Source organism: Branchiostoma lanceolatum, chromosome 4 (assembly GCF_035083965.1).
Source record: "Branchiostoma lanceolatum isolate klBraLanc5 chromosome 4, klBraLanc5.hap2, whole genome shotgun sequence".
In the NCBI taxonomy this organism is placed as follows: Eukaryota; Metazoa; Chordata; class Leptocardii; order Amphioxiformes; family Branchiostomatidae; genus Branchiostoma; species Branchiostoma lanceolatum.
Genome location: NC_089725.1, coordinates 32455679 through 32469188, shown reverse-complemented (window position 1 = coordinate 32469188; position 13510 = coordinate 32455679). Strand labels below are relative to the sequence as shown.

At 43.9% G+C, this 13510-nt stretch overlaps 2 protein-coding genes and 2 long non-coding RNA genes across 16 annotated transcripts in view; 2 read left to right on the top strand and 2 right to left on the bottom strand.

The window, feature by feature from the left end:
* Positions 1-3466, top strand: part of LOC136434071 (disheveled-associated activator of morphogenesis 2-like) — a 63412-nt gene extending 59946 nt beyond the window's left edge. For all 13 annotated transcript variants that reach the window (XM_066426771.1, XM_066426769.1, XM_066426770.1 and 10 more), the window contains 3 exons: positions 810-941; positions 1321-1491; positions 2225-3466. In XM_066426771.1, the coding sequence (XP_066282868.1) occupies positions 810-941; positions 1321-1491; positions 2225-2527 (606 nt within the window). In that variant the 3' untranslated portion in view covers positions 2528-3466. The remainder of the gene's footprint in view (positions 1-809; positions 942-1320; positions 1492-2224) is intronic.
* Positions 3467-4729: 1263 nt separating this feature from the next.
* LOC136434075 (uncharacterized) lies at positions 4730-5052 on the bottom strand. Its single transcript, XR_010755696.1, has 2 exons — positions 4951-5052; positions 4730-4906 (listed from the first exon to the last, which is right to left on the bottom strand). It is a non-coding gene; the product is annotated as an uncharacterized lncRNA (long non-coding RNA).
* On the top strand, positions 4945-5231 carry LOC136434074 (uncharacterized). Its single transcript, XR_010755695.1, has 2 exons — positions 4945-5006; positions 5049-5231. It is a non-coding gene; the product is annotated as an uncharacterized lncRNA (long non-coding RNA).
* A 3155-nt stretch (positions 5232-8386) lies between these two features.
* On the bottom strand, positions 8387-13179 carry LOC136434070 (uncharacterized). Its single transcript, XM_066426756.1, has 4 exons — positions 12951-13179; positions 12248-12346; positions 10953-11075; positions 8387-10502 (listed from the first exon to the last, which is right to left on the bottom strand). Exons 1-4 carry the CDS (start codon positions 13059-13061, stop codon positions 10425-10427), a joined length of 411 nt encoding a protein of 136 aa, XP_066282853.1. The 5' UTR covers positions 13062-13179; the 3' UTR covers positions 8387-10424.
* Positions 13180-13510: the final 331 nt, after the last annotated feature.

Here is a 13510-nt window from a genome sequence, read left to right as displayed (position 1 = left end):
CCCAGTATAATGCACTCCTGTGTATCTAAACTGCGCAAACCTGGGGGTGCTACACTAGAGATCTCTCAAACACACTTTTTCAAAGTGGCAAATAAAACACTTCGAAAGCCTCCTTTTCCCTCCACCCATGAAATAAAATAACCCTGAAAGTATATGAATTTACAGTGATCGGAAATTATCTTTCCCGTCTGAAAGTGGCCAGTGTTCTCCGGTACTAGACATGGGCAACCCCCCAGTGATGCCTCAGCATGGCATGGCTTGGCTAAACCCCCATGTAGAGCCCTACCCTAGAGAAGTGCTGCAGTTCGTCCCCTGCATGACGCAGCCAGGCCTGCAGCATGACGCAGCCCTGCTGCAGACTCTGCAGTAGTTCTGTAGCCCCTGTAGTCGGGCAGGAGATTTTCCTGCAGCTTTGAACTGTGTGTTGATATTTTATGGCCAGTCGATTAATGATATTGTCTGATGCCTGAATGTAGATTGTTAGGTTGTTAGAAATAGCTCTGATGTAACTGTGTGTTCAGAAAGAACAAAATTGGGATGTACCTATTTCACTTCATGACAGTTTCATGGCAGGTAATGAGGTATGTTTTGGTTTTACCAATGTCTGATATCTCAATTTGGTCCAATCCTGATGGGTGTCATTCAAAATAGAAAATTGTGATTTTCCTTTATTCATCTTGGAAGAAGACAAAGCTTAATCTTCTATGATAAAACGAAAATCATAGTTTTCAGTTTTATAGAAAATAATTTTTGTCATCTTCCAAGAATTACAGAATTCTGACCCCGTTACTGTAACCTTTGACCCCCAGGAGCTGGAGTTCCACCGTAACCGCGTGACGGACCGGGGAGACAAGTTTGTCTCCGTCATGGGCGACTTCATCACCGTGGCGACCTTCACCTTCAACGAGCTGGAGGACACCTACAAGGACGCCAAGGCCAAGGTCAGAGGACGTTGCCCTGGTTACAGTCGAATAGAACCGAAGACTGCACCAGGTCTTGTGTACTACTAGTCTTCCTATGTTTTGTCTTTGAGTCAAATTTCAGATGCTGACGTAAAGCCAATGAGGGAACTTCAGGCGTAAGCCTCAAACGTCAAACCTTTGCATGTAATAGAACCCAACACATCTGTTGAGAAGAGTAGGGGTGACCCGGTGTGCTTGGCTAGATACTAGTATACGTGAGCTATAGCAAAGCCGCCAAAACATATGTTACATTAAAACATGATATACAATGTAAGAACGCCAAAGAAAACAAATCAAAATTGTTATCCATTCCCATATCCATTTGAGTGTGTAACGAAGACTATGTCCCTCCCTACAGTACGATCGCGCCGTGAAGCACTTCGGGGAGGAGCAGGGCAAGATCCAGCCGGACGAGTTCTTCCGGGTCTTCAACTCGTTCCTGACGTCGTTCGGGGAGGCTCGGGAGGACAACGAGAACCTGCGGAGGAAACGGCTGGAGGAGGAGAGGAGGGCCAAGAGAGAGCAGGAGGTGGGGCTGCAGATCCTGTACTTTTGTTATTATAATAATAATAATGGTTTTTATTGGTCAGAAATTACCCGCAATGGCAGCCTATTAGTGCTGAATTGATGCAGGGTATTACAGGTTTCACACAATACACAACATATATAATATCTTATCCACACTTGCATTTTGTGGACCTGTCGCAAGGGTCTGGGCGGCTGGCATTCGGCGCCACCAGGTGACCTCGATACGACCTTCCCCAACCGAAGTCAGGTACCCATTTACACCTGGGTGGAGTGAGGAAAGTCGTGTAAAGAGCCTTTCCCAAGGGCACAAGATCGGTGACATGACAGGATTCGAACTCGGGACCTCTTGGTTCTGAGTGGAACGCTCTGCCGTTGCGCCACACGACCCTATTATTTCGTCCACAATCGCTCGTGTCCGAGCAGTAGGTCCATGTCAGATCAGATCATTTTTTGCTGAAGCCTAGGACAGAACGGAAGAGTCATGGACACTTAGTGCAGGGCAGGGTGACTGAGACACCGATCTGTACATTGTAACAGTTGTTTCTTGGCTTCTACTTCTCAACGTCGTTGATTCCCCATTGGGCCTGTTCTCTAAATGATGGTGCACTTTCAGGGTGTTTTTTTTTCACAACACAGAATAAGGTTTTAATTGTTACGTGATACAAACAAATGAAAAGCAAGAAGAAACCGTCGCTGTCTTGTGTTGTTCCTTACGTTGCCGTCTTGTGTTCCAGCTTCGTGAGCAGAAGGAGAAGGAGAAGCAGCGGAAGCTGAAGGAGCAGGGCGGAAAGAAGGGGAAGGGCGGCAAGGACGGCGGCAAGGACGGCCACAAGGACACCGGCGAGTTCGACGAGCTCATCGTGGCCCTGCGCTCCGGCGACGTCTTCGACAAGGAGGTGGCCAAGCTGAAGCGGAACCGGCGGCGCCCGGGCGGCAGCCAGCAGAACGGGAACGGCAAGGACGAGTCCACGAAACGCGAGTTCAGCAGGGAGCGCGTGTCCAGCAAACCAGCCATATCCAAATATACTGCAATGTAGGCCGGGTCGACGACCCTGAGGTCGACAACACAGGTCAACAACCTTGAGGTCAACGACCTTGAGGTCAATGACCCTGAGGTCAACGACCCTTCACAAAGACTGCCTTGCCCTTTGCGTCTTCGTCTCCAAGCCTTCTGTCCATCCAGTGAAAATCGTAGAAGAAAAAAAAAAGCGAAAACCCGACAGGGAGACGGGACGCCACTGCCGGCAAGCTTGCTGAGGATTGAACTGGTGATTTTTTCAATGGTGGAAAACGAAAATGGAGGAGAAATATATCGCAATTTTTGAATTGCACATTTTGTACAATGTATATTAAATGTTGGGAAACAGATGTGAAAACTAACACTCTACTTACGTCATGTGATGTGTGAGACATGGGACATTTCTGCACTCTCCGATCTGCAGTGTGCGTTCTGCCGTAATTTATTGTGCATTTCACGAATAATGATAAAAAATTGCTTTATTCAGTTGCGATAGTGTCTTTGCTGTTAGTTTTGCTTGAACCGTTTTAGTTCTGTTTGTTGTTGTGCCGACATGCTACTTTCTGCAAAGTATCACAGGTGGAAATTTTAGCTCTATAGTCTGTGTCTCTGTGTGAAAAATGTGGATAGATCTGAGAGAAGGACATGGCAGTTCTTCCTGTCTGAATAGACTTGCAATTCAGAAGAATTCTGAGAACAGTTTTGTAGCTCTACAAACCAGTGAAAAGCACTCGTTCACCTCAAGCCCGTTGATATTCTCTGCCAATTTGCTTGAGTTCTTGTTACAATTGTATTCCTGTCTGGAAGCAACGGTGCTTACGACGGAAGAATTCTGTGTTTTTGCCTTATAACGGCAGAGAATGATTAATGATAATGTTATGAATTGTTGAGGTCCAAGACTTCCCTGTAATATTGAGTTGCCCGTGTACATAAATAGGAAAAATGGAGACTCTGACAATGTTGTTTTGAATGTTTTCCCGACAAACCTTCGATGCTTCAGACCCAGAGATACGTTCTCTCTCAGGTGTTTCTACCAGACACTGCTCACGTTGTACTCTGATCCGCCGATGTGTAGCAAGGATGTGTACAGTCAAACCTGCCCAAGAAGACCACCCAAGGGACTGTTAAAATCTGGTCTATAAGGTGGTCACAATAGACAAGTGGTCACAATAGACAGGATTCTTGATGCTTGTGTCAATGGGGAAAATATGTAAGCCTTATATAGGGACCATCTAAAAGTGGCCACATTGGCCAGGTGGTCCTTATGTAGAGGTGGTCACTTGCACAGGTTTGACTGTTATTTTCAGTCAGCACAATGCTATACCAAACGCAGCTCAAACTGCAATACCACTGTAGTTTCAAAACGTTTTATACATTCTTATGATGCACGAAAACCAACATATCTGGATCCGACCATTCAGATCTGGGATACTAGAAAGGGGTTGGCTGCAAATCAAGGCCTGTTGGTGCTGTTGTTATGGTTTTCACTTCATGCTAATCACTTGTGCAACAGATTTCTGCGCTGTGTCTAAGGTGCCTTCAACCCCCAGATGTGAAAGTTATTCCCACATTAATTTTGCTGTTGCACACAATTTAACGTTGGAAGTGTAAGTGTACTCTCAGGCCTGTGGTAGAGCATTGCTCCATACGTCTTGTGACCAAGTAGTGTGTGGATGTTGTTACTGTATGCTGTACACCCGGCCTTGTCGGCTGTCTACACATTCTACAATCGTAGTTGTCCTCTCTGCTACAATCATGGTAACTCGACAAATTTGTCTCTATTTTGGTAATTCTACACCCCGTATCGATATGTTTTATTTATGACTGAAAAAATTGTATGATAGCCTAATTGTTTAATTGTACATTGAATTTCGAATCGATAGCAAAAAATGAATGTAATGAGGACGTTATGTTTTAAGGACGTTGTAGTTCTCAAATTTTGTGGAATTCTGTAGGATCCCGGCCGAAGGGTTAGAATTGTCTGTCAGTCGCATGTAGCCCTACATGTAACTGGCCTGTAGAGGTGGTCAGTCGCATGTAGCCCTACATGTACCCAGCCTGTAGAGGTTGTCAGTCGCATGTAGCCCTACATGTACCCGGCCTGTAGAGGTTGTCAGTCGCATGTAGCCCTACATGTACCCGGCCTGTAGAGGTTGTCAGTCGCATGTACATTACACATGTACCCGGCCTGTAGAGGTTGTCAGTTGCATGTAGCCCTACATGTACCCAGCCTGTAGAGGTTGTCAGTCGCATGTAGCCCTACATGTACCCGGCCTGTAGAGGTTGTCAGTCGCATGTAGCCCTACATGTACCCGGCCTGTAGAGGTTGTCAGTTGCATGTAGCCCTACATGTACCCGGCCTGTAGAGGTGGTCAGTCGCATGTAGCCCTACATGTACCTGGCCTGTAGAGGTTGTCAGTCGCATGTACATTACACATGTACCCGGCCTGTAGAGGTTGTCAGTCGCATGTAGCCCTACATGTACCCGGCCTGTAGAGGTTGTCAGTCGCATGTAGCTTACATGTACCCAGCCTGTAGAGGTTGTCAGTCGCATGTAGCCCTACATGTACCCGGCCTGTAGAGGTTGTCAGTCGCATGTAGCTTACATGTACCCAGCCTGTAGAGGTTGTCAGTCGCATGTAGCTTTGTCGACACATGCACGTTTACACGAGGTACCACATCCTGAAATGTGGTGCAATCAATTAAAATTCTTGGTTTGTGCACATTCTTTGTCTTCTTTTTGTTATGAAGATCCACAGTAAGAAATTTGTGAGGGCCTGCATGCCCCTTTTACGTAGAGCGTAATCGGCCGTTTTAATTTTACGTAGAGCGTTGCCGACCACTCCATAATTTAGCGTAGAGCGTAGGGGGGGGCTTTCTGAATTTAGCGTAGAGCGTAGGGAGGCTTTCTGAATTTAGCGTATTACGTAGCCGGCCCTCCGAATTTAGCGTAGAGCGTTGTCGGGACCACCCCCACCCCCCCATGCAGGCCCTCATTTGTTTCCTCTTTACCGCGAAGAAGCACACTCCACTCTAACTTATCCTCTAGATTTGACCCAGCGACACACAGCAGGAAACGGACTCGCCCAACAAGGCTGCGAGCTCAAAATGACATTTTCGGCCGGAATACGGCTTCCGATCACTGCGCCCTGTAACGGGGTAGATTTTCGGACGAAACATAGACTTAATTTATAACGTAACGTTACATGAAGCTTCCCATCCAAACTGACATGTTTTCTACGACTAAACTGATCTTAAAGCAGCAAAATAATCCGGCTGATGAAGACGACAAACTTCCGGTGTACGTTACCTAGCAACGCGTCAAGAAAGGTCGTCTACATCTCGCTCTATGAGCAGCGCCACCTACCAGATTGGATTAGAAGTACAAAAGATCTTTAATTACCATTTTGACGTTTCCGAAACAGTTGTTTGGTGCTCTTCTTATACCTTTGGTTAAAGTGATATGCCCGATGTACGTTTTTTTTTTATCATATAAACCTGAATAGAATGCACGAAATTGAATTTATTCGATACTAAATCATCTGTGTTGGCTGTGAAGAAAGGGGTAGTATTGGCAACAACATCTCGACAAAATCTCATTGGTTAAGCCCCGAAACCCCCCCACCCCCACCCAATAAAGACATCCACATTGAACGAGGAGCTGTAAAACGATGAAGCTACACATGCCTAAAGTGGTACCCATGGTAAGAGTAAAATGCTGCTGACAGCGCAGCGAGCGCACTTTAAAACTCAGTCTTAAGCAGGAATAGGGAATGGTTCATAGAGATACGGCAAGATCCTGCTGAAAAATTCGAGGGCAGGTTGGTCAAAAAGTAGTTTTCCACATAGATAAGCTAGAGAAAGACAAAGAAGTCAAATTGACACCCAAAAATAGTATTAACAAAGGGAGGTGGGCGTACAAGTCACAATAGCACAAGTCTCTTGTTTTTATTGACTTCAATGTTATTTTTCTTGTTATTTTAAGACACATTTTCTAACTTAAGAAAAAACTCGTGGACAAAATGTTTTTCTTAAACACAGAAAGTTTTCCTCTAAGAATTTTTTCCTGCTTATAAGCAGAAACAAGAAAAATAAGAATTATTTTTGGTAGTGAGGGAGTTGTCAGCAGAGGGAGTTGATAACTGAAGAAACTGTTCAGATCAGCTATGTCACGTGTTATTTCAAATGGAATGACAGAAACAGTTTTAAGTCTTTTGATAATCAATAAATGCACTACGTTTAGTTTCTCTCGTGCCTCTTTTCTAAAACAATGGCATGAGCCTTTATGCAGTTGACATCTTTCACATTATGTGTTGTTGGGGCTTAATACAGGGATGATACTTTGTTGCAATGTTCCTTGCGTTTTTGTAATGTCACTACCTTTCGATGTCATGAGGCAACCTGAACACAACAGCTGAGTGTTGTATCATTTTACAGTTGGGCGGGTGAAACCAAATATTTGGAGGGATGACAAAGGGGTTATTGTAAAATAACATATATTATATATCATATATCATATAAAGATAAAGAACATATATTTATCAGCTCATTTCTTTTTATCTTTATCAATATCAATATCATATATGGCAAAAAATGCCCCCACAATAATGACCTCGGAATCAAATATAAAAATATATGATAGAGCGAATATCATGTTTTATTCACACAAAAGTGTCTCCTTGTGAGTAACTTAAAAAGTACAGCTACTCGTGACAGCACGTCCTGTTCTTGTACAAATATAGAGTTACCAAATTATACAGATAGTTACAGTCAAAGGTAGATGGAAACATACAACACATTGTATCATCTATTGTGCGTCGTTTGAGGAAATATACATTGTATAGTTTCTTCAACTGCAATGTAATGTAAGAAGAAAAGTGATGTATTCTCTAAATGGATGGATTTTGATGAAATAAACCCTGGCGACTATATATAAAGTTACATCTTTATCAGAAATGAAATAATAAGGTACCATCTCAGGACTGGTGAGAAAACCAGCATTTACTTATAATTACTCTCGTACAAGATTAGATGTTTATGAATAATGCATTGTATAATTTCTTTAACTGCAAGGTAATGTAAGAAGAAAAGGGATGTATTCACTAAATGGATAAATTTTGATAAAATAACATCAGGTGACTTTACATAAAGTTACTTCTTCATTAGAAACGATGTAATAAGGTAAAATTACAGGACTGGAGAGAAAACCAGCATTTACTCACTCTCGTACAAGATGTGACGTTTGAGAATAATGTAGACACGGGACGAACCGAACCCAGCGGAGACCGAACCCCTCCTCAGTCTCTCGTCTCCCCAGTCAGGATGAATGGCAGATCAACAACGGTACAACGGAGAAACACTCCGCCTACTGTGTCACTGGCAATTTCTGTTGTTTTATTACTTTTACTTTCTTTTTATATTTTGAAGAGATAAAACTACCTAAAGGTATCCTACTTTAAAATGGGAGACAATACTGTCATGCAAGTAAACACAATAAAAAAAAAGTGATAATATCTAGAGCTTAAAAAGTCGCAATGTTCAGTAGTCATCATTACATCAGGTTGCTTTAAGTAACAGCTAGATGGGGCTGTTGTAACCACACAAAGGTCATCACAACCCCGGTGCGTCACTAGTCCTCCCGAAGGGCTCGCCTGGCCGCAGGTCTGTCAGCTGTGAAGTTGGTTGTCGTTGTCCTCCCCTGAGTTGCCTCGAGGCCTCGACAACAAACAAAAAAGACAAAGAAACAAAAAAAGAAAGAAACAGTGGTGTGTGCCCTGTGTGATGTGTGCCCTGTGTGTGCGTGTGTGTGTGTGTGTGTGTGTATGCGTGTGTGCTGTGTAGTGTGTACTGTCTTCTGTATGTGTGTGTTAGCTGTGTGTATGTGTTAGCTGTGTGTGTGTGTGCGTGCGTGTGTGTGCGTGTGCGAGTCTGTGTGTGTGTTTTTGTGTGTGTGTATGTGCGTGTGTGATGTGTAGTGTGTACTGTCTTGTGTGTTAGCTTTGTATGTATGTGTGTGTGTATGCGTGTGCGAGTTTGTGTATCTGTGTGTGTCGTGCTGTGAAGGGTAGAAGAGACAAAAAACAGACTGAGAAGAATAGAAAATAGAAAACACACTCAAACAGCAGACAAAGGATGATAAAAGATAAAAGGGGCAAAATAAAGAGAAAACTTTATATGATAAAAGACACACGACAAAAGCAGACATTGGAAGATAACGTTAAAAGACGCATATCAACAGCAGAAAGGGGAGGAAAGGGGCTAGAATGGCCCGGAAACAGACTTAAAAAAAAGGTAGGACTTATTGAAGATACGTATACAGCCCGAGGAGGGTAGGGGATAGAAGATACACAAACATCAGCTAGAGGGGCTTACAGAATAGAAGATAGAGAGTAGAAGAGACAGGATAATCAGACTGAGGAGGGTAGGAGATAGAAGAGGGGATAGAAGAGACACAGCAGACAACAGACCGACTTTGGAGCCCAATGTCTGACTGTTGTCCGCAGCTCGGAGCCTCGAACCAACCTGGAGGAGGGCCTAATTTGGAACAGCCGACTGACACCTTGAGACCCCCCCCCCCTTTTTTTAGCGGGCCCGTTTGGGAAGACGAGTGGCACACGAGGGTTTGCAAAGTAACAGGGCTGTGTACCTGTAGCTGCACGTGTACTTGGAGAATTGTTTGGGTACACTACAGGTCCGGACCTGAACGAATTAAAGCACGAGTGGATACCAGTTTTAAATCAAAAGACGGTAGATACCGTCTCAAAGTATACATTTGACCAAATTAGCCAATGAAAATCAGGAAAACTATTGTTTTGCAATGAAAATTTCTATATCCTACTACCGAGAGGACAATTTAGAATAGACATCAATTTAGAAATACATATGTACTTTTACTTTTACAAAAAAGGGCTATATTGGTAGCTCAAAGATGATTGCCCTAACTTGTTTAGGTCCAGGTCTGGACCTGAAAATTTTTAGGTACACAGCCCGACTGTACACAAGTGGATCACACAAAAATTATTTAAATTCAACATTTCCATCGTGTTTCACTCATCAAAATTGAATTGCTTATTTAAGAAAATTTTAGAATATTATATCCTAAAATATACAGTCGTTTTACAGAAAACATTGTAAAACCTATTCTTAAAAAGTTAATCCACTTTAGAATATGTGAATTAACGGTAAAGATAGCCACCACCACACCAGGCGGAGTATCTGTCCGTTGTACCGTTGTTGGTCCGTCATTACTCCTGACTGGGGAGACAAACGGCTGAAGACGAGTTCGGTTTCCGCCGGGTTTGGTCCACCCTCAGTCAACGCTTTTATCAATATCGACAAATCATGCATGAAAAATAAACAAACTGCTAAGTTTTCACCCGTCCTGCAAAAATACTGTGATATTCAGTCTGCCAATGATAAACGCTATTGAAAAGGGGGATAACTAAATGTAGATCTATCCTGACTGAAACTAATTCTAGTACTACACTGTGACACTAGCGTTATACTGTCGCACACATGAGACAGCACCCTTAAGCTATCATTACAGTAAAGTAGAGACTTTGTTTATCCTCTACTACAAATTTGAAGGCAACCCCCCCCCCTTTTTGAGTTTAAAGCCTTTGGGCGAGACCCTTGTGCTTGGTTGTGATAAGATAATGTCTGATAACTCTACAGATTCTATATTGTCTCCATAGAGGATAGTACATCATAGAAATGGGGGCAGTTTATAGTGGCCTCGTTGGGACACATACCCCTTGAAAGACAGTTTTGCCAAGAGGCAAGAATAGTATCATCTAAAAAGGGCTAACAGACCTACAAATGTTCGTACATACGTATATAGACAGCTACTACATGTAAAGACAGATGTAAAGACATGATGAAAGTTGCCCCCTCCCTGCAGTGTGCTGTTGTTGAAGCTAGTTGGTGTTGACCAGCTTTCCGTTCCGGAAGCTCCAGACGCTGGTGGGGAGACCGTACTGCCGGGAGACCTGGATCTGGGGAGGGGAACAGGCGTGAGGACTGGGCTGGGGAGACAAGGGATTTGAAAAAGAAGGAGGAAGGAAAGGACCAAATGAACAAAGTCATGAAGAAAGAAAGAAATAATAGAGAGAGAGAGAGAGAGAGAGAGAGAGAGAATGAAAGTGAGAAAGAAGGAAAGAAAGGAAAAAAGAAAGAAAGAAAGAAAGAGAGAGAAAGAAAGAAAGAAAGAAAGAAAGAAAGAAAGAAAGAAAGAAAGAAAGAAAGAAAGAAAGAAAGAAAGAAAAAAAAATAGAAAGAGAACGAACAAATGGATGGATGGATGAGGGAGAGAAACAGAGAGAGAGTGGACGAAAATAAGAATATAGAAACATATGCCTTTAAAGCTGACGAGATTTTTCAAAATCAGAGTTTTTCCAAACTCCTATGGCTATCTTAACCCGTCAACACACAGGCACACGCCTCACCTTGAGGCGCAGGTTGTCGGCCCCGGGGTCCGGGGAGGAGAAGGCATCTGCGTGTTCCAGCAGCCGGAGTGCTGCGGCGGACGGGTGGTGGGTGTTTAGTGCCTCGGTGTCCTCCATGGCGGCCTGTAAAGACACGGAAACGGCTGCTGTAAAACCTGCTTCATGTTCACTATCAACGATTTGGACTCGTTTTTTACTTGTATAGCAGCTGCCCGGTATCGGCTCGCTGTAGGCGTCTTTAGGTGCGTCTTTTGTCTGTCTATAGTAGAAGAGAGAGAGGCAGAGAGAAACGCACCCCACTTGAGAGACGATCATAGCGCCTAAACAGGCGTGCAGGCAAACCGGGCCAAACATCTGCTTGGAGACTCCACTTGATAAGAGACAGTCATTCTTGTTATAACGCTGTTTTTAAGCAAAACGATTTCACGGAATAGCTCGCCAACGTTCTGCTAGTTTTCCCAGGGAAGCGCTCTCCGTCGACAGCGCTGTTTAAACTGCGCGTGTTCTAGAACAGTGCATGGCCGTTCGACTGTGATGTCATCCTAGCTGACCGAGTTTAGCCGTTCCGCTTTCACTTTTTCCGGTGATTTTGCTTCTTCCAAAAACGAAAGTATCTCCCGTTTTGATCGTCAGCGGCTCAACGTAACGCACCAGCTTGTCAGCTAGCGGCTGGTCATGTCACATAGAACAACCTGCCAGACTTCACCTCAGCATATTGACTCCTGTTCAAAGCTAGCTAACGTTGATAAAGATGCCCCTACCGTGCGTGGCGAGTTCCACTCTACAGAGGTTTTTAGATAGTAAAAGCGAGTTTGAAAACTCTGGAATCGTAGTCGCATGATGTGTACCATCGGTCCAATGTTTGGGAAAAGCCGCAAGCAACTCGAGGAAGTTTAAGAATCCACCACACTTATCGATAAGTGTTGTATGTTGTAGAAATGTATATTGATGTATGTTGATAGAGTTATTAGGACTCAAATGACTGTGTATCTCTGTTATATTGTATCTGACCCTTACCTCTTCCCTCATGACCTCAATGAAAAGCGGCCTGCCTGCTTTTGAGCTTATCATGAATAAACAAAGGTTGAAACAAACAAATAAGAGTGACGGTACGTCCTGGCATGAAGGGATCAAACATGTCGTGTTCAGCTTGTACTGTAATTTCCAAAGTACAAACCCAATGTGTCACGCCTTGATGCGGTTTCCCAGTCATGCTCTACAAAAAAATACATAAACAAACAAACAAACAAACACATGTACACACATAAAGGTGTATTTGTGACAGCCAGACGTACCTGAAGAATGACACTGTTCAGGGAGACTCCTGTGCCGGCGGTGCGGGCGGGGCTCGGGGGGTCCTCGGTCGGCAGCTGGCGGGCCATCTTGCCCAGGCCCTTCAGGCGAAAAGGGACAACAACAATGCCAATAAATATCAACATCCTTTGGAAGAACAACAGAAGGGCGGTTCCACAATGAGACATAGAGTAGATTAGAACACAGGGTTGGCGTTGTTTCTGTAGACACAGAATGTGCATACCGACACTTCATAAGCGTACGTGCTCAGATCACAAGTAGGTTAGATTTGTGAGTCGAGTATCTACGAAAGAATAGATGGATTACGGATGGTAAGAATACGAGTAGTCCAAACAAGAAAGCGAAAAACACGACAAAAACAGCCGAAGTTTCTAAATGTAAGACAAGAGCGAAGCAACAATTGGTACAATATTGCATGTTGCTAGATTTCGAGATCAACCGCTAATCAAAGGCAAGCACTACGACAAAAACAAAAACTTTCAACAAAACCTCAGAAAAGTTTTACCCCGACCAACTTTGAGCAGGGTGGCAGACAACATATATTAATGGCCAATAAACAACATCCAATGTGTGAAAGTCAATGTTAGAACGCAAGATAACGGTGCTGAAGTAGAACTTTGAAGCTGTCATCACAACAAAAGTTTACCCGAGGAAAGGTGAATTAAAAGCAGAGAGAAGTTGTACCGTTATGACGTCCCAGCCGGGCCCGGCCGCCATGTGCAGGCGGCGGGTAGTGGGCAGCACCTGCGATGACAGGGCCAGGCAGCGGCTGAATAGCTTGCCGAAGGATGCCATTTTTTCGGAGATGAACTACAGTCCGTCCGACTTTGCTGGCATCTGAAGCGTTCTGTTGATTGTTCCGCCGCGTCTCTATGGAACGTCTCCCGTCGGCGTCATTGTTCGAGAACCCGCGTCACAAAGACAGTGGGATGGCGGGCAAAAACAAAATTGAACCTTTTGTTCTGATACGCATAACATATAAAAAGCTTGAGAAAAGAAGAAATATTTTGAGATTTTGAAAGCGCGACCATGTATTCATAACAGATTTTATGTGATCCCCTCACACCGGCAAGGGACCCTACTCTTTTCTATAATTGTGGTGGATTCTTTTACATGCTCGAGGTGTGGCTCTCTTCAAACACGGTACCTCCATTCACCGTCCTATCTAAGATACGTCCCTAACCGTAGCTAGGTACTCATATTCACCGGGGTGAAGTGAGAAAATTCGTGTTAAGTGCCTTTCC

Bases quoted from the DNA above. Each gene is read 5' to 3' on its own strand.
- LOC136434070 (XM_066426756.1), bottom strand. From the start codon at position 13,061: ATGGCATCCTTCGGCAAGCTATTCAGCCGCTGCCTGGCCCTGTCATCG. The intron at 12,347-12,950 runs GTACAACTTCTC...TTTCGCCTGAAG, and splicing joins CCGGCTGGGACGTCATAACG to GGCCTGGGCAAGATGGCCCG. The intron at 11,076-12,247 runs GTACGTCTGGCT...GTGTCTTTACAG, and splicing joins TGAACAGTGTCATTCTTCAG to GCCGCCATGGAGGACACCGA.